The sequence below is a fragment of the Melanerpes formicivorus genome, unplaced genomic scaffold (genome assembly GCF_026170545.1).
Source record: "Melanerpes formicivorus ecotype bairdi unplaced genomic scaffold, bMelFor1.0.p_v2 SCAF_69, whole genome shotgun sequence".
In the NCBI taxonomy this organism is placed as follows: Eukaryota; Metazoa; Chordata; class Aves; order Piciformes; family Picidae; genus Melanerpes; species Melanerpes formicivorus.
In genome coordinates, this window is record NW_027142421.1 from 525014 (window position 1) to 551764 (window position 26751).

Consider the following 26751-nt stretch of genomic DNA (forward strand, 5'->3'; position numbering starts at 1 on the left):
CTTGGGTGTTGGGCACCCACCTGGTAAAACCACAGCACACTCTCAAGCAACCACTAAGGTCAAGCTGCCATGTGAGATTAAGCCTGTACCAGCCAAAATAAAGCATGTGTGGGTACATTGCTGCTTTGTGCCTCAGCTCTGCAGAGCTGAGCAGCCACCATGGCATAGGGTCAGTCTGGAAGAAGTCCAGGGGTTTGCTCATGCCCCAGCATGTGGTCCCCACATCCTTTCCTCCCCCATGGCACGTACATGGTCTTCTCAAAGGTGGTTCAGCAATTACTTTTGTTCTCCAGGTAGTTTATGAAAGCACAGAAGGTAGTACAGAAGTTCATGGCAGAAGCCCAGAGTCCATATGAAGACTGTTTGTCAGTGACAGCCACAAGCTCTTACTACCATATTCCTGTATTTCTTCAAGATGACATTCGAATTATCATCGAAATAAAGAACAGAGATGGCATTGAGTTTGGTGGGTGCACAGCAGGGTTTGGGTACGTAATCAGGATTCATCAGATGAACCTGTTGCCAAAGAGAAAACACAACTGAGTCAATGGGAACACATTTCCAAATACACCTATAGGTTTGGCAGGGAGCTTCCCGAAGCCTTACCAGTGTCTGCACGATGGCATGATTGGTGGCGTTCATGTGGGCATTGAGTGGGAAGGAGCACTCCCCGTCGCAGTAGTTGGCGGCGTAGCCCTTTGGAGCGATTATCCAGTCCTTTTTAGGAAACAAACAGAATGTGAGCCAAATTAAGAAGCTGCCAACTTGCAACTGCAGGCAATTAAGAGCAGCTGAAAATGTTCCACTGACATTTTTCTTGAGGGTGAAAATGTGTTTTCACTGAAACTGTTAGGGTTTGGGGGTGGGTTTTTTTCTGTGAGCCATGACTTTTCCATGGCCACACTGATTTTAATACCCAAAGAATGGGGCATGTCTATGCACAATTTAACTGCCACAAATTAGAAGAGTTTTATTCCTCAGACTCTTCTTGGCTTGCCTTGTGGGTATAGTGGTTTGGACATCTTTGTTGTCCAATGTTTCCTACAGGTTAGGCTGAGCCTCAGCAGTTGTCCCCTCCCAGAGAAAATCATGTCAAATTCAACCAGGAGCTCCAGAACAGGAACTTAAAACACTTTTGTGGTGCCTCATAGACTCTACACATACTTTATAAACTCTAACACTCTGCTAAGGCCACTGTGGGAAGTTTTAGGTGCCCAGGAGCTTCTCCACCTCTGCCAGGATCCTTAAGGAAGAACAGGACAGCTCCACAGGCAAGCCAGTGGCCCTGGTGGCAAGCTGAGAACAGGAGACTGAGAGGACACTTTATTGCTCTCTACAACTACCTAAAAGGAAGTTGTAGTGAGGGGGGCAGGGGGTTGTGTTGGTCTCTTCTCCCAAGTATCTCATGATTGGACAAATTGCACCAGGGGAGACTGAGATTCAATATTAGGAAAAATTCCTAAAGAGTGGTCAGGCATTGGAACAAACTCCCCAGGGAGGACATGGAATCATCATCCCTGGAGGTGTTAAACAACCTTGTAGACATGGCACTTCAGGATATGGTTTAGTGATTATATTGGTGTTGGGTTGACAGTTGTGCTTAGAGATCTTTTTCAGCCTTAATGATTCTGTGATTTTATGAGTGCCATGCTATGGAAGCAGTGGATTCTCCACCAAAGGGCTATTAACAAGCACAGCTTTTCTTACACTGACACACAACAGCCAAAGGGAAATTAAAAGCATCACCAATTGGTAGGAGACATTTCAGCTCCCTTGGTGTCACACTACAGGAGGACATAGTGGTACATGCACATAATTCTTAGATGAATTCCCCTTTACCTGACAACAATTACGTGGGTTAGCTTTCATTTTGCTATAGCCAGAGTGTTGCTGCAGCTTCGCTAACCAAGTTTGCTCTTTGCTGTTATGAGGATACCTGGGCACAGCAAATCCACCCCTTTATTTTACTGAAGTAGCTCACTCAGAATTTGCTCCCTGTTAATAACTGAGCTGCTTTTCATAATACAGTCATTCTCCTGCTAGAGAAGCCAGTACAGACTAAAATAAGATACAGAATCACAGAATCATTGTGGTTAGAAGAGATCTTTAGAATAGAATTAACCAGGTTGGAAAAGACCTTTGAGATCATCAAGTCCAACCCATCACCCAACACCATCTAATCAAGTAAACTATGGCACCAAGTGCCTCATCCAGTCTCTTCTTAAACACCTCCAGTGATGGTGACTCCACCACCTCCCTGGGCAGCCCATTCTAATGGCCAATCACTCTTTCTGTGAAGACCTTCCTGACATCCAGCCTAAACCTCCCCTGGTGCAGCTTGAGACTGTGTCCTCTTGTTCTGTGGGTGGTTGCCTGCCCTAGTCCTGCTGGCCCAGAATGAGGGAAGCACCTGCTAAAAAAGTTGATGCATGCTCTGAAGGCGACAGCAGTGCTCAACAACTGCAGGGGTCTGCTGCCCTGCCTCCATCATCTCCTTACAACAAGAAGGATATGGATTCCAGCTCCTGCAAGGAACCCTTTCTGTTGCCTTCCTGTGGCAGCATCTTATCTTTCTGCTCAAGCCTCCAACTAAAAAAGTGAAGGCAGTGCCTTTGAGATTGTGAACTTCACAACTGGAGTAAGCCTGGAAAGAGGGCAAACAAGCTAAGGAGGAGGTGGGAAGACTGTGCACAAGACAAAGACGTCCCTACTCACTGCACAGCAGGGTTTGAATAAGTGACCTTTAAAGGTCCCTTCCTAACCAAACCATTCTGTGATTTGATAAGTAAAAGGAAAAGCCACTAACAAGTCCTAGAGAATGGAGTCAGCTCACAGCCACAGTTGAGGGTAGAGTCATCATAAGCTCCAAAAAACTGCTTTTGTCCCATTAGCTGGGAGAGGACTTTCGTGTGTGGGTTGTTACAGAAGCAGCTAGGACAACCCATGGCATCTTGAATTATAACCTGGTAAAGACATGAGCTGATGGCAATGGGAAAGAATAAAAGAGAATTAAAAATAAAAATAAAATTAGGACATTCTCTGAAAAACTTAAGTTTGATGATACTACAGCCGGGTCCTAAACAACTCTTTGGAGGTCCTAAACAACTCTTTGGCCTCACAGTGTTGCAACTGAACCCGGTCTTCAGCCCACCTACCACAGCCAGTCCTAATCACGGGGCAGGGGTGGAGGATTTTAACACAATGGCCAAAGTTACAAATCAGACTTGATGTCTAGAAGACACTGGAGTTGGTTAAAAGCACTGCTGAATTTGTTTGCTTATCATTAGAGGCACACAGATATCAGCCCGTGCCCGCGGCGTGACTCCCATGAGTGACACAGAGCGACTGTCTGTGTGAATCTCATAAGGTATCCAGCTTCCTCTGGATCTTATCAAATGTCACAACTAGCAATATTTATTTGCCCTTCCCTGGGCCTGGCTTTAGTAAGGAGACACAAGGGACATTTTAAAGCAGAATGGCATCCTTGAGTGGAACTATTTGTGACACTGTTTGGATAACATTTCATAACAATGTGTCTAGTTTACCCAGAAAGAAACATCACCCACCTGCCAGCCCAAGTCTTGGAAGCTAACATAAAGCTCATGCTTTCTGCACGCTGTCTTTAGGTCGTTGCTGTTGTAATCTGTTAAAAGAAAAAAGCAAACTAGGAATTTAGAAAGTAAACCAGGCAGAAAGTAGCCCCAGAAGGCACAGCTGGCCAGATATGTGTGGGCTCAGCAGTGAGAAATGGCGAGCTCCCTCAGCAGCCAAAGGGGTAAGGGTGTTGAGGGACATCCAAAGCGGGGCTGAAGCTTCCAAGATGTGTATGGCAATCAAACACTCACAGAATTGTTTCTGCTGGAAAAGACCTCTAAGATCATTGGGTCCAACCATCAGTCCAATACCACCATGACCAGTAAACCATGTTCTGAAGTGCCATGTCTACACATTTTTTGAACAGCTCCAGGGATGGTGATTCCCAGCACTGCTGCCCTGGGAAGCCTGTTCCAATGCCTGACAACTCTTTCAGTAAAGAATTTTTCCCTAGTATCAAAACTAAACATCCTCTGGAACAACTTGAGGTTGCTATCTCTCATCCTACTGCTAGTTATGTGGGGGAATCACAGAATCACAGAAACATTCAGGTTGAAAAAGACCCTGAGGATCACCAAGTCCAAGTGACAACCCTAGTCTACAAGGTTCACCTCTAAACCATATCCCCAAGCACCACATCCAAAGCTCCTTGAAACACATCCAGGGTTGGTGACTCAACCATCTCCCTGGGCAGCACATTCCAATGCCTGACCACTATTTTTGTGACAATATTTTTCCTAATGTCCAGTCTAAACCTACCCAGTGGAAGCTTGAGGCCATTCCCTCTTGTTCTATCACTAACTACCTATGAGAAGAGACCAGCACCAGCCTCTCCACAATGTCCTTTCAGGTAGCTGTAGAGAGCAATGAGGTCTCCTCTCAGCCTCCTCTTTCCCAAACTAAACAGCCCCAGCTCCTTCAGTCACTCTTCATAAGACTTATTCTCCAAGCCCTTCCCCAGCTTCGTTGCCCTCCTCTGCACTCACTCCAGCACCTCCATATCTCTCCTGTATGGAGGTGCCCCAGACTGGACACAATACTGGAGGTGTGGCCTCACCAGAGCTGAGTACAAAGGGACAGTCACCTCCCTACTCCTGCTGGACACAGCATTTCTGATACAAGCCAGGATGCCATTGGCTTTCTTGGCCACCTGGGCACACTGTTGGCTCATATTCAGCTGCTTGTTGATTAGAATCCCCAGGTCCCTTTCTACCAGACAGCTTTCCAGCCACACTTCCCCAGGTCTGGAGTGTTCATGGAGTTGGTGTGACCTAAGTGCAGGACCTGGCACTCAGCCTTGTTGAACCTCATATAATTGGCTTCAGCCTATCAATCAGCCTGTCCAGCTCCCTCTGCAGGCTCTTCTTACCTTTGGGCAGATCAACACTTCTGCCCAGTTTGGAGTCCTCTGCAAACTCACTGAGGGTGCACTTAATCCCCTCATCCCGATCTTTGATAAAGATACTAAATGAGACAGGCCCAAAAACTGAGCCCTAGGGAACACCACTTGTGAGCAGCCACCAACTGTATTTAACTCTGCTCACCACCACTTCTTGGGCCTTGCCAGCCAGCCAGTTGGCACCCAAGGAACAGTGACTTGGTTATAATTCCTTCACCTGCCTTTAAGAACCTGACAAGCAGTGCGTATAGAACACCTCCAGGAAAAATGACTTCTTCAAAAGAAATCTATTTCTTCAGCCCAGTGCAGGCTCCATCCCTGCTGGGTGCTCATACTTGCCCTGCTTCCTCAGCCACAACTCCCAACATGTGCCACCTTAGATAGTAAGCTCAAAACTTAATGTGAGAATATACCCCCTGAGAGGTTAATCATCACCTTGTGCCTTAACAGCTACGATGTCCCACAGGCAGTGAAGCCACGATCCCATCCCTCTCTACCTGCCCAAGACATCACACACAGCTCCATGCACCGCCTCCACTCTTGGACCTATACAAGCTATGACCTGAAAAACAAGTTTGCCCTTCCCATAAGCTGCTTGTCTGTAGAAGACACAGGATTTGACACCCTCTTAACATTACCTTGTTCCTTATGCCAGTACTGCATAGAAAAGTTTGGGTGCAGCATAGAAAGCCCTCAACAGAGACCTTCCCTCTTGCCATAGTGCAACATATGAGGATGTTTTGACCATGCAGGAGCTGCTCCCAGTGGCCCTACAAAATGCATCCTTTGACAGCGAGTGGAATTTCCCCTTTTCATGTGGAGAGAGAGGCAGCCCTGCACGTGAACACCTGCAGCCGCAGTGAGCGGAGGAGTTCAGCTGCGACAGAGGAGCATTTCACGCTGGGGTGGCTGCACAAACTCAGTCTTGATGGGTGGTAGCTGATCTTGTCATGCCTTGGATGGCTGCTGGACCTCAGCACAGCAGCCACAGAAACCACCTTCTCAGTGGGGTGGCTTGGCCATCAGCTGTGGCTGCTGAACCTGCCCTTTGTGCCTGGTGGGAAGCACCTGAGGAGGAGACGGTGTCCTGGTCTGAGCTAGAACAGAACTAATTCTGTTCACTGATCTCAATTCTCAGCTCAGTCTCTTCTCAGTGACAGCTTTCTGAAGTTCATAGCAAGTTTGCACAGACAGTGGCTGCTTCATGTAGCGGTAACAGTGATGGTCAGAGTTACTGCCAAGGGCAGCAAAACTCTTGCTTAGACTTGCTCTCGTGACCAAGATCACTGCTGCCTCTTGTGCCCCATGCTGGATTGCAGGAGGTCAGAGGTAGCACCTGCAGGGAGGAGTGGACAGGACAGGTGACCCTAAACTGACCAACAAGGGATTTCAGCCCATGGACATAATATTCAGGATAAAGCTGAGGGATCACAAGGGTCAAGCCCCTTCTTCAGTGGCCAATGTCTGAGGAAGACTCTGTCTGTTCTGCCTTCAATCCAAATCCATGCACTCCTGAATCCAGTTGCAGAATCCAGCTCCTGAATCTGGTTTTCATCTGCCACTGAGTCCAGTCTGAGACTTCGCAAGGCCTGCCCCTAGCATCAGTGGTGACAGTGATGTCATTGCCATCAGGGGTTGGGCTGGGTATTGGTTTGTATCTCTTTGTACCTATTACATTTTATTGTTATTTCATTAAAGCTGTTTTGGTTTTCTTTCCCAACCCATCAGCGTCTCTCCCTTATTCCCTTTCTCTTCCCTTTGGGTGTCTGTCACTTGTCTGGTGGCCAGCCCAGCCCTAACCCTTGACAGATGGTGACAAATTGGGCTGAGCAGTGTGAGAGCCCAGGCTCCTGTCCATGCAGTAATATGTGTGTGCTCATCCCAGAGCTGCACCCAGACTTCCCATGTTCTCCTCCGGTGTCTCCTCTCACACGCCTCGTTAGCAAGCAAAGACGCTTCTGTCAGCAGCAGGCAGCCACCACATGCTCATGCTCCTTCTGCCTCCTGCTGCTTTTTGGCCAACCAGCCCCTCCTGGCACCTCTAACACGGTTAGAATGGGCACCCTCCCAACACAGCTCTCCCCAAATGCAGCAGCTGGGACAGAAAAATATTTTTAGTGACTTTTTCCTTGGCTCTGAATAAGCCTTTCTTTTCCTTCCCTCCACTACCCCCCTTAAAGTTTGTGAACTACAAATGCAAATATTTATTCAGAAGGAAAACTATAATACTAAAAGCACATCCAAGTGACAGGAGGGGCAGCACAGCCTGACAGCTGGTTGCAGTTAACACCGGGGGCTGAAATGCTCCCCCTCTCCCCCACCCCCCTGCCACAAACCCAGCCTCCAAACCACCACAGATTAGTGAGGTGTTTTTAGAAGCAGTTTGGGGTTTAAACTTTTAAGGATTGCATTTCAGACTTTCAATAGCTTCGCTTCAATCATGGGTTTAATCAGGTGAGCAGAGCTGCTGCAACACAAACATTTGCTCTTTCAGGAGTGCCCTGCCGTGAGGATGGAGGTGAGTCTCTCTGTTCCAACTTTCCGTTTCAAAACAGACATATCCAGTAGAAACCAGGGTGTGGTGGGTGGTGTGCTGTTTTTTCAGATGCAGCTTTTTGCTCCCTGGCTCAGCCCAGGAGCAAAGTTCTAGTATGAGACATTTCTAAATGATCTGGTCCCAAGGGGAAAAAAATGAGCAGAAGATGCTTTTACTGGTCAAAGGCTTTTGTTTAAGTACCTGAAAACACAACTTCATTGTTCTTCACTGGGAAACACGTTGTTTGCTTAGGGGAAGACTATCTGTATCTGAGAAAGAGTTACAGTTGAGTTATGTATTCACATCTAAGGAGGCACAACAATGCTACGTTCCAAATCCAGCTACAACACAAATGAGCAATGGGAGAAGAGAGAAGGGAAGGCAGAGTAATCAGGAGTGGGAAGGAAGGCTGTGAGCAATCACAAGTTTAAGAAAATAGACAGGAAAAAAAAACCCTGTCTGCTTAACAAGATACACAAAGCAAAATGTATTATGAACTTGTCCTCCCTCATACTGCCTGAAATTTGCCCCTAAAATTGCACCTCAGCTCCCTGGTTGGATCATAGAATGAGAAAATCCATCGTGTTGGAGGTGGTCTTTAAAGGTTATCTAGTCCAACCCCCCTGCAGGAAGCAGGGACATCTTTAATTAGATCAGGTTGCTCAGAGGGCCATCAAGCCTGACCTTGAATGTCTCCAGGGATGCAGCCTCCACCACCTTCCTGAGCAACCTGTTCCAGTGTTTCATCACCCTCACTGTAAAAGAACTTCTTCCTAATGTCAAATTTAAAGCCTACTCCAGTTTAAAACCATTGCCCTGGATCATCCCCTGAGATGAGCACTGCCCCCTCTCCCTGGATTTGCCCTCTTCCCTCTTTATCCTCTCCCCAAGCTCTCCTGCCCTCTCTTCCCAGTTACACGCTTGCCTGCCACGTCTGCTTTATGCACTCTGCTTTGCAGAACCACAGAATGGTGGGGTTGGAAGGGACCTCTGGAGATCATGTGAGTCCAGCCCCAAGTCAAAGCAGGTTCACCTAGGGCAGGACATGCAAGAACATGTCCAGGTGTGATCTGAAAGTCTTCATGGAAGGAGACCCCACAACCTCTCTGGGCAGTCTGTTCCAGTGCTCTGTCAGTTCACAGTAAAGAAGTTTTTCTTCATGTTAAGCTGGAATTTCCTGTGTTCCAGTTTGCACCCATTGCATCTCGTCCTATCACTGGGCACCACTGAAAAGAGACTGGTGCCCTCTCCTTGACACTCACCCTGCAAGGGATCCATAAACGTTGATCAGAGCCCCTCTCAGCATTCTCTTCTCCAGGCTAAGCAGCCCCAGGGCTTTCAACCTTTCCTCATAAGAGAGACAATATTGCATGGACTGTCTGCAGAGACCTGCAGTTAATCACACCGCAAACAGTGATCTAAAAAACCAACAAACCCAAACCCCTCATTCTGCACCTAAAATCTACTTCCAGGGCAATGCAGCTAAAACAACACAGTTAAGATGGTTCACCTCTGCAGCTTAACATTGTCTGCCTCCACCAGAACCCAAGTCTGACTTTCTGTGAGCACAGATGTTTCTCTTAATACGTTTGTGTTGCTGAAAGGGGAGAGAGAACAACTTGACCCTGATGGTCTTCCTCCTACAGACAGTTATGCACTCACCTTAGATTTCCTATAACCTCTCCCACGTTAAGTGCTGGCAAGGAACATCTAAATATTTACTGAGGTCAATCCATCTGAGAACACCCTTGCTGCTCCCCAAGGTGCCAGCTTACCAAATTCCACATGGTAATTAATTGCTTCTGTGATTCCAGAGGTCTCCCAAGGCTGGCCCCTTCTTCTGGGTGTTTGGCTTTGGTGATTTGGCCAGATAAAGCTGGTGTAAACTGATCACACAGTTAGTAACAGCCCACTTCACATGAAAGTGTTCTGCTTGGGTGGGAAGAAAGGGAGATGTCAGGCTAACACGGACTTGTGTGCAAAGGCACACAGAGAAACGCCAGCTCCAGTCTGCATCCTACTAAGGGCCAAATGGTCTGCTGGAGAATGACGTTTATCAGCAAGACCCTTGTCAACACCAAAACATTTGAATCATATCATTATAGAACTGCTCTGGTTGGAAAAGACCTCTATGATCATTGAGTCCAACTGTTGACATAACACCACCACGGGCATTAAACCAGGTCCCAAAGTGCCATGTCAAAACATTTTCTTAACACCTCCAGGGACTGAGACTCCACCACCACCCTGGGCAGCCTGTTCCAATCCCTGACTACTCTTTCAGCAAATAGATTGTTCCTAGTATCCAATCCACAGCTCCCCTGGCACTACTTGAGGCCATTCCTCCTTGCTCTATCACTTGATACACCCGCCTTGCTCCAACTTCCTTTCAGGTAGTTGTAGAGAGGAATGAGGTCATCCTCTCCTTCTCCAAACTAAACCACCCAGCTCCCTCAGCTGCTCCTCATAAGACTTGTTCTCTAGACCCTTCACCAGCTTTGTTACCTTTCATTTGGCCTCATTTGGCCTCATTTGCCTTCAGTGTTTGTGCATGTTGCCCTTTGTTGTGTTTGGTTCTCGTACACATGGGGAAATCTGCCTCGTGCTGTGCACATCTGCTGGGAGGAAAGGACACTTCAAGAGATCCTCCATTTCTTGTGGAGCACCTCATGCCAGTCCTGGACACCTTGAAGTGGCTAAAGTGAACCTGAAAAGGGGTGTTCACAGAATCACACAGAATGGTAGGGGCTGGAAGAGAATTCTGGAGATCATCTAGTACAACCCCAATGCCAGCACAGGTACACCTACACTAGGTTGCACAGGAATGCATCCAGGTGGGTTTTGAAAGGCTTCAGACTCCACAGCCTCTCTGGGCACTTTATTCCAGAGCTCAGTCACCCTCAAAGTTACAGATGCTGAGGGGCATAGAGCACATCTCTTCCGAGGAGAGGCTAGGACACCTGAGGCTTTTCAGCATGGAAAAGAGCAGACTGAAAGGGGATTTATCAATGCATATAAATACCTAAATAGCGGAGGGCATGAGGATAGGGCTGGGCTCTTTTCAGTGGCGCCCAGCGATAGGACAAGGGGCAACAGGTACAAAATAGAACACGGGAGGTTTCACTTGAACTTGCAGAGAAACTTTGTGTTCTGTGAGTATCACTCAGCTCAAAGTCAGATGTTTAAAAGCAATGTTCTCCATAAGGAAGAGCTGACAGGAAGATGATCAGACTTGCAGAAGAGGAGGTTTGTCACTACTGGACAAGGAGACAGCCCCACACAGAAACCCTAACTGATGGAAAGGTGGCTGTAAGGCAGCAAATCCTCAGGCTTGAGGGTTACTGCCTGTTACATGGCAGAGTCCCCATCTCTTCAGGTTAATTAGAGGGTCTGCTTGGAGTCAGAGAGCATGAGGACCTCCAGAGAAAGCCTGCAGACAACAGCAGACAAACACCTGCATGCTCTTCCCATCCACCTCATTCCTTCACGTCCTGGGCCAGAGCTAGAGTATCATTCTCTGCCTCAACAGATCACAATATTTCCTTTTCTTCCTGCACATTCTCCTGCAGAAGCACAGAGAGCTTGTCTCTAGGAATGCATTGATGCATGACTCTCTATCGAAGCACTTTAGAGTCAAAGGGGGTTGCTCAATTCTGCTTTATGTAAGCCAGTCACAGCTTTGTGTTTATAATACAGGAAAATGAGCATTCTTGGTGAAAAATAAAGTACATTGAGATTCTGATGCCACAGCTATAACCTTGGCATCACAGCACTTGGTACTAACCACAGGGCAACAACTACACATCAAAGGGAGCATAGCGGGGTCCCAATCCCTCGCAGAGCAGCGTGCCTGCCCCTAACCCTCTCAGCTCAGCGAACCCAGTACCAGCCCAGCAATATGCTTCATGAGCTCCAAAGTGCAGGTTTTGAAATGCTTTTCATATTTAGATAGTAAATGGGGCCCTTTTGAACCTACTGCCCCAACCCAACTCACAGCATCTTTTGAGAAAGGGGTTGATTTTTGGACTGAAGAAAGAAAACCCTGTGCAGTCACTAACACAGAGAAAGGAAGGTTCAGTCTACAAAAGAGCATCAACACCAGTCTTGCCCTGCAGAAGAGAACTTGCCCTCAAGACCTCATAGGCAGCATCAGTCCTAGCCTGGGGAAGAACAGAGCCCCAAAAACCTGACAACACATAGGATCCCACTTCTGCATCCAGTTTGGGTCCAGATGCATCAGGGCACCCTCACAAGAGCAAGGATAGCCCCTGGGCTCGCCTCCTGCTTCATGCTGTGATGAATGCTTTCCCAGCCAAACTGTGATTCATCATCAGGGCATGGATGTAGGAACCTACACAACTGGAAACCTAAAAATCCCTGAGATCTCTCTAATGCTAAACCTGTGTATCAGTCATTGGTGCCTCTGGGGCAAGAGCTGGTGGGGCTCATTGAAAAGGCTTTTAGCTAGAGTTGAAGAGGGCTGGAGATGAAACCAAGCATGATATTGAGAAGCCTGAAAGTGGCATGCTGATACCTGTGGGATAGTGTGCTAGTGAGGTTTGAGAGCTGGCCATTTCAGTGGAGGTGGGGAATGGTGATCCATGTGACAACCAAGGTGCAGGAGTTGGTCACTATGGAAGCATCTGTGAAAGGCTGGTGGGAATTAGGGCCTCTCTGCCCAAAACATGTGGCAGGGCCATTCACTCGGCTGAAGTGCACCAATATCAGTGCACACAGAATGGGTAACTAGCAGAAGGAACTGGAAGTCATTGTGCAGCAACAATTATGACACAGTAGCTATCATGGAAGTGTAGTGGGACAACTAACATGACTGGAGTGCTGCCAGTTGATGGATACCAACTTTTCCAAAGTGATAGATATGGAAGGAGAGGCAGTGGGGTGGCTCTCTATGTCAAGGAGGGATACAGCCTTTTCCCCACAACCTATACTATACCTAGAAAGGTTGGACCAGATGATCTTTGAGATCCATTCCAACCTGGCATTCTCTGCTTCTTTGATTATCTAATAATTGGTAACAGTGATGAAAGGGTCAAGAGTCTATGGATAAAAATCAAGGGGAAGGCCAACAAGACAAATACTGTGAGAGTCTGTTACAGGTGACCCTATCAGCTGTGAGAGCTGTGAGAGCTTTCACAATCACTACCTCTTGTTCTTGTGGGGAATTTCAACTTCCTGGATGTCTTTTGGGAATACAATACTGCAGAGAGGGAAGCATCCTGAAGGTTCCTGAAGTGCACAGGAGTTGAAGAGGGCTGGACACGCTTTAACAAGGAAGTCTAAAAGGCACGGGAACAGGCAATCCCCCTGTCACAAAAGATGGACTGGCAAGGAAGGAGACCTGCATGGCTGAACAGAGAGCTCTGGCTGGAGCTCAGGAACAAGAGCAGAGTTTATGGCCTTTGGAAGAGGTGGCAGGACACTCAGAACGATTATAAAGATGTGGTGAGATGCTGTAAGGAGAAAATTAGAAGGACAAAAGCCCAGCTGGAACATGATCTGGCTACTGCTGTGACAGGTAATAAAACTACTTCTATAAATACATCAACAGCAGGAGAACTAAGAAGAATCTCCACCCTTTAATGGACAACAATGGGAGGAAACAGGGCTAAAAGATGAGGAAAAGAATGAGGTACTTAATAGCTTCTTTGCCTCGATCTTTAGTAGCAAGAGTAGCTGTTCTCTGGGTACTCAACCCCTGAGATGGAAGACAGAAAACAGGAAAGGAATGAGGTGCCCCCTTGCTCCAAGAGAAATGGTTAGCAACCTGCTACACCATTTAAACACATACAAGTGTATGGAATCCTCCCAAGGATGGTGAAGGAGTTGGCAGAAGTGCTTGCCAAGCACATTCTCCATCATCATTTGCAGCATCCTGCCTAATCAGTGTAGTCCTGGCATACTGGAGGTTAACAAATGTGATGCCCATCTACAAAAAGGATTGGAAGGAGGATCCAGGAAATTACAGGGCTGCCAGCCTGACCTCACTGCCAGGGAAAGCCATAGAGCAGATGATCTTGAGTGACATATAATCATATCATATAACCATTTTAGTTGGAAAAGACCTTTAAGATCATCAAGTCCAACAGTTAACAGGTTACCAGCACTGCCAGGTCACCACTAAACCATGGCCCTCAGCACCACAACCACATGCCTTTTAAGCCCCTCCATAGATGATTCCATCACAGCCCCGGGCAGCCTGATCCAGGAAATTGTTCCTCATGCTCAACCTAAACCTCTCCTGGTGCAACTTGAGGGTACTTCCTGTTGTCCTGTTGCTTGTTCCTTGGGACTGATTCCCACCTCTCTTCAAACTCCTCTCACCAACAACCCCAGCTCTCTCAGCTGCTCCTCAAAAGACTTATGCTTTAGATTCCTTAGAAATCACAGAGAAGCCTGGAGAAGAATCACAAACACTATGCTTCCTACAAGGAGGTGCAAGCATGTGTGGGGTGTGAGACTACGTTCTCCAAACCAACACGTGGGTGCTGGTGGCCAGCCACAGCGTCAGCAGGTGGCAGGAGGAGCCCTGCTGCGGTCAGCATCCCCTCACTGTTCTACAACTCAGCAACACACGCAGAGGCTGAAGCTTCTGCAGCTGCAGGAAACAAGGGACATTTTAGTGGTCCTATGGAATGCAGCTCTTGGCCCTACAGCAATGCCACTGTCACCTGGGAAAAATGAGCATTAGTGGGGAATGATCAAGTGACAGCAGTGTTGTGGAAGCAGCAGCAGCTTGGGAAAAAAATCTTGGCAGAAAGTGTTATCAAGCATTGGAACAGGCTTAGCAGTAGTGATGGGATTGTGAGCTCAAGGCAAGCAGTTGGACCTGATGATCTCGAAGGTCTCTTCCAACTTCAACAGTTCTATGGTCAGGCTATTAAGTCAACAACTTAAGGAGAACAGAGACTGAGAGTGTCACACTTAAAAAGGAAAATAAGCTGATGCAGTCTCTCTTTTCTAAACACAGAAACCAACCAAACATACATCTTAATTTTAAATTCCCATCCCTTCCCCTACCTTAAATCCACAAAGGCTCAACTATACCTCATTGACTACTGAACTGCCAAATTCCAGGGTTTAAATTAAAGCTGTCTTTCAGCTAGTAGAGCTCAAAAAAACCCTTGATACCACAGAGCAAACAGCTATTTTCTCCCTTTTATCCTCATCTTGTAATTTTATGGCCTGACATGTGGCATATTCAAGAAAGCAGCAATGTAAAACTGGCCCTTTTTGCCCAATACACTTGCTCTCTCTGGAGCTCTGAGTCACATTGCCTGATTTAGTAGTAATGAAAACTCAGGTTTAGTGCCATAAAGGTGATTTTAAGGCTGCATCAGCAGCCATATACAAAGTCTGGTTTCTAGCCCTGCAGAGCCTCCCAACCTGGCTCTGTGTCCCAGCAGATTCTCAGTTCCATGGCCAGCACAGGGCCACCTCAAGTATAGCACAGCTCACCTACAACACAAGTATGTAAGAATTATGGAACCACTGAATCATTTTGGTTGGAAGACACCGTTAAGATGATCAAGTCCAACCATTAACCCAGCACTGCCAGGTCACCACTTAACCCTGCCCCTCAGTACCACATCTACATGGCTTTTAAATCTCTCCATGGACAGGGACTTCACCACTGCCCTACGGCTTGTCAACCCTTTCAGGGAAGACATTTTTCCTAATGTCTAACCTAAACCTCCTCTGGTGCAACTTGAGGCTGTTCCCTCTCAATCTGTTGCTTGTTACTTGGGAGAAGAGACTGACACCCACCTGACTTCAACCTCCTTTCAGGCAGCTTTTAAGATCAGTAATGTCTCCCCTCATTCTCCTCTTCTCCAGACTAAACAATCCCAGTTGCCTCAGCTGTTTCTCACAAGACTTGTTCTTCAGACCCTTCACCGGCTTCACTGCTCTTCTTTGGACACACTCCAGCACCTCAATGTCCTTCTTGGAGTGAGAGGCCCAAAAATTGAACACAGTACTCAAGATGTGGCCTTGCCAGTGCAGAGTACAAGGGCACAAGCACTTCCCTGGTCCTGCTGGTGATGCTATTCCTGATACAGGCCAGGATGTTGTTGGCCTTCTTGGCCATCTGGGCACATGCTGGCTCCTGTTCAATCACTGTCAACCAACACTCGCAGATGCTTTCCCTCCAGACAGCTTTCCAGCCACTCAGCCCTAAGCCTGTCCCCCAAGGGACAGCCTACTCATACAAGCTAAATTTGGGCAACGCTGGTTCATCTCTTCACACTGTGTCTGGACACGGACTAAACACAGCTGCCTGTCTTCTTCAGTTCCTAGATGTGGGAAGAGCAGGCATCCTTTTGGAAATGAAGGGGGCAGCAAAGGCAAATCAATCAAGTAACTTGGAACAGGCAGAAATGTTCAGGAGGAGAGAAAGTACCCAATGGATCAAGCACTGTGATGCAGACTGGCTAGAAAACAGACAGATGAGATACGCGCAATTTTTGTTGATGTTTTAAAGTTATCTATTGTGCCACCGAAGAGATTTCATGGTATTCTACCAGGTATCTTTTCCAAAGAAAACCAAACAAGAACTCTGCTGGAAATGCATATGTGCAAATCCACAGACAACAGAGTACACAGAGATGGAATCTGTTAAATATTGCATTTTGCAGGGCATAATTCTGGGCAAATAAGGCATGGTAAGCAACCTACAAGCACACAAGAGTTGGGGTTAAAACATTTCACCCTCTTGAATTCAATAGCTGCACCTTCACATAGGGATCTGGGCTCAACCCTGGATTCAAGAGGACTCCTCTAATTCTCATTAGGCAAGATCCTCTCTTCCATCTCCTTAGAGATGTAAGCTGTCCTCCCAGGGAAGAGCATCCCACCTCACACCTCCTTTCTTCTGCACTCTAAAGCAAACAGAAACGTGACAAGGAGTCATTACAGCTTGTCTTGAGTGATTACCTGTGACACTAGACACCCTGGAAACATCCTGAGCCTGGGTGGAGCGGTTTCGGCTCTGCTGCCTGCGCCTGCTTGTCGCTGACCTTGTGGTCCGTACGTGAACTTCGCTCACTTTGAAGAAGGCCACCATAAAAGGCTGCTTGTCGTAAGGGCCATCTCGGCCTATAAGGCCTGCTTCCCTAGGGTTTAGACCAAAACCTTCAAACCAAACAGAAAAGTGAGTGTTAGAGAGACAGTGCAGTTGGATTGCTCCTTCCAGCATTGTGGCATCCCCCTCGGCAGTTTTTCCTTTCTTCTTAGAATCATAACATTGTTTTGCTTGGAAGAGACCTTTGAGATCATCAAGTCCATCTGCTAACCCAACACTGTTAGGCCACCACTAAACTATGTCTCTCAGCACCATATCTACACAACTTTTAAATCCCTCCAGGGATGGGGAATCCACCACTGCTCTGGGCAGCCTGTTCCAGGGCTTGACAATGGTTTTGGTGAAGAAGTTTTTCTTCCACTAATTCTAGTTAAACTACTTCAAGACAGCATCCAAGAGACTCGAGAGATGACTTGCATTAACTGGCCCATAACCTACCATCCTGGGTCACCACGCTCAGCTGCAGTCCCATGTTGTGCTGAGGGTTCATCACCCACATGTTACTGGTGGCAGTGACATCAAACTCCAGCCAGCCCTCCTCTGAGGCCCATACCGCCCGTGTGTCTAGCAGAAACAGGTCAGAGGACCTGCAGAGGAGAAGCATAAGGACAAGATTGTGATGTGTGGGATTTTCTCCCCTGGCTTTCAGTGTTACAGAAACAAAACCTGAAATCATTACATGTGATGTTAATACCAAAAAAAATCCCCAACCAAAACAATCAATGCCCCAAATCTGTTTGTATCCAGAGTTTTGCCACTAATGAAATCCACTTATGAAATCCAGGAATTCTATAGGTTTTTCACCATTTTCTAGGCTGGAGGAAAGCAATCCTACTCTTCAGGTCTGTCCATTTCTCCACTGGCAAGGGATAAGCAAAGCACTCTTCTTCCTGGAGCGTTTATAGTCCTGGCAGGAGAGTGGTCAAACTCCTGGCATTTCCAGGCATTCAATGGCTTTTCTCCAAGGGGTTTAATCATTTCAGCCTACCATCCACAACACAGGCTACTACAATTGACTAAAATAAAACACAAAAATAAACTAGCAGCCAGCCCAAGCATCAAACAGTGAAGGAAAATGAACCTCTAAAAACATTTTTCTGAGGTTTGCTAACAGGGATTAGTACACCTTGCTCTAAGGCTCTTGGTACTGGATCTTCTTCGTGGGCTTCAGCTTCAAAGCCTACCAAGTTCATACCTTCTTTGCAGCATCGAATACCCACCAACACGCAGATCAATGGAACTAGCTGGAGAAGCACCCAGAGAAATTCCATGTACATCTTCTCACTGTGCAATAAAGCAACAGCAAGAGGGGGTCTAACTTTCCTGTGCAAGAGAGCTACAACTCCTACCCTTAACCAGTGGTCTTCACCACAAAATGGATAGCAGGTGTCAATCCCATCTTCATCCATCTTTCTCCCCTGGATTTTTCTCCCCCCAACAATAACTTAATAGAAATGAGTAAACAGGGTACTTGTCCAGCTTTAGAAAAAAAACCTTTTGATTGAGTTACATTTTACTTTTGGCCATCTGCTATGTCATACTGCCAAGCAGCTTGGTTTGCATGAGATCACAGGCTAACCTGCCTGCTGCCCCAACACAAAAATGAGGGGAAGAGAAACACACACAACTCAGGGTTGAGATAAGGAGATAAGAGTTTAATACAACATATCGTAAGTACAACGTGTAATTACCTTAGCTAATGATCTAATTCACCTAATAATACAGTGCATGATTACCTTAGCCTATTTGCAGAAGCAGCAGAGTGAAATACAGGGAAAACCCAGCATAAAACAGAAAGCCAAACCCGGCAGCTGCCTGATTCCTATTAGTTTTGCCACCATTGCCTGAAGAGCCAACACCCAAGAAGCTGGAACCCAGAAGCAGCAACTGCAACAGGAAGCCTCCCATGTTGCAATCTGAACTTCAAGCCCCACAACACTTTGCTCCAGATAGCACTTTTGTTGTTGAAGCTGGCATGACTGTGGCATGGTATGAATAATAGCAGTGGATTCAACTCAATCCATGTCAGTCATGTGGAAAAATAAGCACTTAACAATATTAGGGCCCCTTATGCAGCTATTTTTACATCATGAAGGGTTTCCTCCTCCCTGGTAGCCAGGTGCTCTGTGCTCGACTCAGCAGCCTTTCCAACAGGAGACCTTGCCACCACTCCTCCACTGGGAAGAGAGTTCAGGAACAACTGGCCTGCATCAGAAATAGTGTGGCCAGCAGAAGCAGGGAAGTCATTCTGCCTCTGCACTCAGCACTGGTTGGGCCACACCTTGAGTACTGTGTCCAGTTCTGGGCTCCTCAATTTAAGAAGGACATTGAGATACTTGAACCTGTCCAGAGATGGGCAGGTGAGAGGTCTGGAGCACAAGCCTGATGAGGAGAGGCTGAGGGAGCTGGGGTTGTTTAGCCTGGAGAAGAGGAGGCTCGGGGTGACCTTATTGTTCTCTACAACTATCTGAAAGGAGGTCGTAGCCAAGTGGTGGTTGGTCTCTTCTCCCAGGCAACCAGCACCAGAACAAGAGGACACAGTCTCAATCTGTGCCAGGGGAGGTTTAGGCTTGAGGTGAGGAGAAAGTTCTTCACAGAAAGAGTTATTTGCCATTGGAATGTGCTGCCCAGGGAGGTGGTGGAGTCACCATCCCTGGAGGAGCTCAGAAAATGACTAGATGAGGCACTTGAAGCCATGGTTTAGTTAGTCATGAGGTGTTAGGTATTAGGTAATAGGTTGGACTTGAAGATCTCTGAGGTCTTTTCCAACCTGATTGATTCTATGATTCTAACTCTGACCTTCACCTCCAACAGCAGCAAGTGTCTGGGGCTGACCAGCTGCTACATGATTTGGAAAGTTTAAGGTTGAAAGATTTGGGCACCACAAACAGCAGCTGCAGCTGAGACCACCCTTCCCCTCCAAGTTTAAGAGAAGAACGAACTGCTAGATCATTCCCACCTCTGAATATGAATGACACACTTCTTCTCCAATGCCTGAAGTGGACTGCTATCTGAAAAAGGGTTTTCCAAGCATCTGTTCTGACCTTTCTCCTCATGCCAAATGCTTTTTGATCTCCTGTCCCACCTCCTCTCCTCTAAGTGCCACACTCTCACCAGCACATGCTCACTCCAAACAATGTCCCAGTGGAGCATCCAGAGTACCTGTGGCATTATGCCCTCCCTGAACCAGGTGTGCCTGGCAGCAGAGCTGCTGGCAACTTTGGAAAAGCAAACCCTCATGAACATTTAATCACATGAGATTAGTCTGCTCTACAAAAACATGAAGAGAAGGCTTAGCACTTATGTTCTACTCTGCTGTGGTGAGACCTCACCTGGAGTGCTGTGCCCAGCTTGGGGGCCCTCAACACTAGAAGGACATAGGCCTGATGGAGAGGGTCCATAGGAGGGCCACAAAAACAAATCAGAGGACTGGAGCACATCTCCTGTGAAGACAGGCTGAAAGAGCTGGGGTTGTTCAGCCTGGAGAATAGAAGGCTCTGGTTTATAGCAGCCTTCCAGTACTTGAAAGGGGCCTACAAGGAAGCTGGGGATGGACTGTTTACAAGGACATGTAGCAACAGGACAAGGGACAGTGGTTTTAAACTAGGGAAGGGATAGATTTAGACTGCATGTTAGGAACAAGTTATTTGCTATGAGGTATGATGGAACACTGGAACAGGTTGCCCAGGGAGGTAGTGGAGGCCCCATCCCAGCAGACATTCTAGGTCAGGTTTGATAGGCCTCTGAGCAACCTGATGGAGTTGGGGATGTCCTTGCTTACTGCAGTGGGTTGGATTAGGTGCCCTGTAAACATCCCTTCCAACCCAATGCATTTTATGATTCTATGATTCCCATTGCCTTGCACTTTGGGAAGACACTTGGACATCAGCTGTAAAGCCTGAAAGAACCATGTCCATCATCTCACCCATGAGCTCTGGGCAGGATCAACTACATCCACATAACTCCTGGGAGACATTTACCTAACCTGGTATTGTAGATTTACAGCCTCAGGAGCTTCACCATCTTTCTAGGAAATCGAATGGACTTCACTGGAAGCACTGTTTGTATTTCGTTGCACTTCTCTACAGTCTCTAACCTAAATGCCACAACAATCTTCCCTTCTTATTAAAACAATATATTTTGTCTTTACTTGCAAGCCACATTTCATAGACTTTGGCTATTCTCATTGCTCTTTACAGACCCAACTCAGATCAAGATCTCACTGATGCTGAGTACTGTGGAAGGATAATCTTGATGTGTCTTACAGACTGTCTCTACTCATATGTATCAGTGTATTATTTTGGCTTCTTCACAAAACTCACACTGTTAACTCATGTTCACTTAGACTCATGCTGCTGAACCATAAAAAACACAGCCACTTCCTATAGTGTATTTACATCACCAATTTTTCCACCAAATTGCACTTCCCCCCCACCCCTCCCTCCTTAGACTACTTAAAATACAGGCTTGCCTTCCAGTGGGTCCCCCCCAGCTTTCTATCCTCCCCAAATATAATAAGCAAGTTGACGATCAAGGCGGGATTCTACCAAACAAGAACGTTCTACTTTATTTTGGTGTGTCAGACTCAGCTTTGGAGAGATTTCATTTCCTTTGTAAAATGCAGGAAAATGGACAACTGAGCTTTCCAATCCAATTAACTCTGCAAAAAGCCATGGGACTGTTTTTCAATCAGTTTTGCTGTAGATGCACTCTTCCACCGGATGAAGCCAACACAGAATACACACCTCCAGGGACAGTGACACCACCACCTCCCTGGGCAGCCCATTCCAATGGCTAACAGCTCTCTCTGTGAAGAACTTTCTCCTCACCTCAAGCCCAAACTTTCCCTGGCGCAGCTTGGGACTGAGTCCTCTTGTTCTGGTGCTGGTTGCCTGGGAGAAGAGACCAACCACCACTTGGCTATAACCTCCCTTCAGGTAGTTGTAGAGAGTGATAAGGTCACCCCTGAGTCTCCTCTTCTCCAGGCTGAGCAACCCCAGCTCCCTCAGTCTCTCCTCATAGGGCTTGTGTTCCAAGCCCCTCACCAGCTTTGTTGCCCTTCTCTGGACACGCTCCAGCAAGTCAACATCCTTCCTAAACTGAGGGGCCCAGAACTGGACACAGGACTCGAGGTGTGGCCTAACCAGTGCAGTGTACAGGGGCAGAATGACCTCCCTGCTCCTGCTGGCCACACTGTTCCTGATGCAGGCCAGGATGTCATTGGCCCTCCTGGCTGCCTGGGCACACTGCAGGCTCATGTTCAGCCTGCCATCGACCAGTACCCCCAGGTCCCTCTCTGCCTGGCTGCTCTCCAGCCACTCTGACCCCAGCCTGTAGCACTGCATGGGGTTGTTGTGGCCAATGTGCAGAACCTGGCACTTGGATGTGTTAAATCTCATGCCCTTGGACTCTGCCCATCTGTCCAGCCTGTTGAGGTCTCTCTGCAGAGCCTCTCTACCCTCCAGCAGATCAACTCCTGCCCCCAGCTTGGTGTTGTTATTGTAGGTGAAGTTAGTGTATGTGAGAATAGTCATGCCTGCAGGTAACATATCCTAATACTTTCTGCCTAAGCCTGTTTTCAGTTATTTTTCGTCACCCCAGACCTCACCAGGCTGCACAAAATTCAATATAACTTCTTACTGGTTTTTGGGTTTGCCATGAAGGTTTTAAAAAGATATTTAGTTGTCTGTCTCCAGAGACAAAATTAGGAGGAAAAAATAAATTTATTCACATAAAAAAGAATCTCAACTACTTGTCTGAGAATCTTCAACCACACATTTGCTTTTTCAACTCCTGCATGTCTTCCTCCTTTAAGAATATCACCTGAAATTCGGCCAAGCAATTAAGTACTTTAAAACTGCTGCCCACACAGGCTCAGCAGAGATCCAGAGCTTAGCAACAAAATCCTCAGGATTTCTTGCATGCAAGGAACATTCCTTCCTCCTGGATAAACCACATACCGTGTGCCACCTGATGGGAATCTGTTCTTCCCTATAGTCACATGGCCAAGAAGAAAAGTCCTTGCTACTCCTACACAAAAGCCATATGTTGTCTGGTCTTGGAATCACAGCATTGGTTTGGTTGGAAAACCATGGCCCTCAGCACCATCCCTACACAACTTTTAAATGCCTCCAGGGACTAGGACTCCATTGCTGCCCTGGGAACCCTGCTTCAGGGCTTGACAGCCCTTTATATGAAGACATTTTTCTTAATGTCCAACCTAAACCTCCCCCAGCACAACTTGAGGCCATTTCCTCTGACACTGTTACTTCTTGTTACTAAAGAGAAGGGACTGCAACCTCCTTTCAGGGAGTTGTAGAGAGTGAGAAGGTCTCCCCTGAACCTCCTTTTCTCCAGGCTAAACAACACCAGTGACCTCAGCTACTCCTTATAGGACCTGTGCTCTAGACCCTTCACCAGCTCCACTGCTCTTCTTTGGATATGCTCCAGCAAATGAAGCACAGAGAACAGAGACTGGGAGATCTAGCCAAGCCTCATGTGGAAGGAAAGAATATCAAATTAGATGGGGGACACATGGACATGCAAGGTCTGTATGGAGAGAAACCCTGGACAAACTGCAACATCTTGTTCCAGGATCTTATAAATGTGTATCAATATCTAAAGAGTGGAAATCAAGAGAATGAGGTGAGACTCTTTTCAGTGGTGCCTAGCAACAGGACAAGGAGCAGCGGGCACAAACTCAAACCCTGGTGGTTTCACCTGAACATAAGGAAGAACTTCTTTCCTCTGAGGATGCCAGAGTACTGCTCCAGGCTGCCCAGAGAGGTAGTGGAGTCATCTTCTCTGGAGACTGTAAGCCTGCTTGGATATTTGTGATCCTGGGCAACCTGCTCCGGGTGACCCCAGAGAGGGGTTGGACTAGATGATCTCCAGAGGCCCCTTCCAAACCCCACCACTCTGTGATTCTGTGATCAGCTTCTCAACAACGCCATAAGCTTCACCTTACGTCAAAAAAGAAACTGCTTAGGAAGAAGTCACACCATGCTGAAGAGTGCTACACGCAAGATGTAAGTCTGTAGTCAAAGTAAAATCTGACGAGTGGCCAAGAAGGTGAGAAACGGACCATATACCCAGCAAGTCACATCAAAGAGAGTATTGCATTTCTAGTCATTACACGATGACATTGATCCTGTGCAATGAGGCAGGCAGCGGCATTCCAGAAGAAAGCATGCAGCCATGTACGTGATCACAATAATGGAAGGCTACCTGAAAACTTCAGTGTTTGAGAATCACAGAGGCAAGACGGGACCTGAGGGGAACAGAAGCATGAGGAATGGGACAAACTAGAAAAAGAAAGGCTCTAAGAAATGCATGAGCACTGCTGTGAAGAGAGGAAGGAGAGGAGGAGAGACCCTGCTCTGTGCAGGGTCAGTCCAGAGGTTGCAGGCCCAAGCAACCCTGTTTCTCAAGGACATCACAGGATCTCTGGCACTTGCACAAGAGGACTTCCAACTGCACCATATAGAAGATACATTTCATCACTAAAATTAGGCAGTTTCTTAACATCCTTTCTGTCTAAACCTGCCTCTGTTTTTTTTTGACAGCTACCATCATCTCATTGTCTCTATGGTGCCCAACAGTCTCATCTTTATTTTCAGTGTGCTTAACCATCTGGATGAGTTCAGTTAATGATTTCTGTAACAAGGGTGCTCCAAGCATAATATAACTTTAGATTATGGGAAGCAAGTGAATGGGAGAAACTGAGGCAATAAGCTGAAACAACGTTCCTGAGACAAGAGGACAATAAATGGGAAAATGCAAGTTAGATTCCCAACTCCAAACAAGAGCTCTGTGTTCTGGATCAGGGCCCTAAAGCAAAAGACTCAAGTCCCAAGAAATAAACAGGACTGTTTCCATGTCCTTCAGAGGCTCTGGAGGAGGTTGGAGAAGCAAAGGTCAACAAAGCAATCACAAGCAGCTGCAATAAACAGAAAGAAGTACACACTTTACTAGAGAAAATAGGGACTGTGTAATTCAGAAGGCAGATTTCAGCTCCAGTGTCCTCAGAGAATGAGACAATTTATCAGATATAAATATAAAATATTGCTACTATTCTTACTGCTGGCATCCCAACCATGTCCTCAGGGCATTTACAGAAGAAACAGCTTGCATTTAGCTTCAGCATATTCCCCCTCTAAGCCAAATATTTTGTTAACTGAAACCTCTGTGTAAACCTTTCAGCGAAACGTTTCTGGGTGCTAATTCGCTTTAATTGAACACTAATTAGATTAGAATTTGGTCAAATTAGTAACCAGGTCAAGTACTTAATCTTTGTTACTATGCTTAGTGAAATGTTACGATTAAAATATTTTCTTTCTTCTGGGTACACATTGCAACTTGGAACTTTGCTACCAGAAAAACACCAAAGCTATAAAAAGCTCAACTTAAAACAGCATCTGTTGAACTGAGTTTTTTACTTTCCCACCCTCCCTGGCACTTCTTTCCCTGACCAGAGAGAGTTTTACTAGGGAGTCAGTGAGAACAAACAGAAGTTTCACCTTCAGAACGACCAAGTTAAAGGTCTCTTATTTTAATTACAGATCTCAGAACAACATTTTTGGCCTAACTTCAAAGCTTGCCATTACCCAGGTGTTTAAAGGATTGTTCTGCATCAACAACCACTTACCAAAGCATTAATTATGATAAGTCTCTAAAACTTTTCATCGGCTGAACCTTTTTGTTTACTTTTCTTCAAAGACAAGTTGACATAATAGTCTAGACTGCTTAGCAGCAGCTTCTCAAAAGGGAATGTTGCACGTAAGTGTGGGATTTGAGTTTTGGTTAACACACTTTCTAGACACTAATTTCTTCTGCATCAGTCAGGATCTGTGTCCTTAGCTTGCAGTGACATCCACCTCACGTAAATATTAGATTGCAATAGCAAACTTGCTAGATTATTTCCTCTCATCCACTAACAATGGATTAATCACTGAATTCAGAGCTGACTCAGTCTCATGGAGGCAAGTGGAGGTCCACATAGAGAAAACTTGGAAATCACAGGCTTGCAGATCCACCATCTTTCAGTAGAGTAGATGTAAGCTCTACCTGGAATTTGAAAGTGTTTATTACTTATAGAACAGACTGTATATGGAGCTCATGCAGCATGAGGTGCTGCCAAAGATGCAAAATCTTAACAACTCAGTATGTATAAATAACCATTATTCCAAAGACTCAAAAGGACTATGTGACAGTCAATTACTCAGCTTCTACAGAGAGCCTCAGGCAGGTGAATGCCAGCCCCTGGAATGAGCTGCCATAGAAAGCAAAGACAGTCTCCATAATTCTATGGGAAGTAAGGCTCAATGTAACCACCTTGAAGGAGACCATCTGTGGGCCAGAAGAGACATGCTCATCTAATAAGATCTCCTTGGAAAGGAGGAAGAAAATGTCAAGCACTGTCAACCTACAAAGTAACTTCCAATGTGAAATAGTAAGATCAGCAACTGGGCACTAATTCACAGGAACTGAGCCAGTGGAGGAAAAAGTACAGAATAGAGATGCTGAGACACTCTGGAGGTATTCTTCAATTCAGCACAGGGAGAGGAGAGCCACTTTGGGTGCATCTACTACGTGGGGGAACACCAGAAGGCACAGGTAAGCTTAGCCTCATACCACCACCGCGCTGTCTGACGTGGGGTCCTGTGTGCTGAAGTGGGTGTCCCATTGCGGTGAAGACTGCAACAGCAGGGGGTAAAGTCACTGGAAGTTCAGCAATGTGAAAAATTGGTTTCACGACTTTATCTGTCAAATAGTGGAAGGTGAGAGCCTAGAGCTAGAGGACGTGGTCTCCTCATGCCAAGAGTGTGAGAAGCTCAGCTTACATAATAATCCCCGGCAAAGCCAACACTGATACTTCAGTCAAAGGTGTGTCCCCCAACATCTTGAGCCTTACAGCTCTGAGGAAGGAACACTTTAGCAGCAGAAAAAAAAGTATTAAAAAAATCATCCCAAGTCACAGAGACAGGACATGTATTCCTCATTTTCTTGACTATGAATTAATGAGACTAAGGGGTATTCTATCTGATGGCTACAAGCATTACACCTTGGAGGTTAAATGCAGTTTGAGGTGTGAAGATGAGAGCAGTATTTATCTTTGACCTT

General features: G+C 46.5%; 1 protein-coding gene across 2 annotated transcripts in view; it reads right to left on the minus strand.

Annotated features, from left to right (window-relative positions):
• Positions 1-54: 54 nt before the first annotated feature.
• BMP6 (bone morphogenetic protein 6) overlaps positions 55-26751 on the minus strand; it is a 107042-nt gene continuing 80345 nt past the window's right edge. The window contains exons 3-7 of one of the 2 annotated variants that reach the window (XM_068162977.1): positions 17068-17216; positions 16482-16679; positions 3567-3643; positions 607-717; positions 55-516 (exon numbers count right to left, since the gene is read on the minus strand). In XM_068162977.1, coding sequence (XP_068019078.1) covers positions 367-516; positions 607-717; positions 3567-3643; positions 16482-16679; positions 17068-17216 — 685 coding nt within the window. In that variant the 3' untranslated portion in view covers positions 55-366. The remainder of the gene's footprint in view (positions 517-606; positions 718-3566; positions 3644-16481; positions 16680-17067; positions 17217-26751) is intronic. The other variant, XM_068162978.1, reaches the window with a different exon arrangement.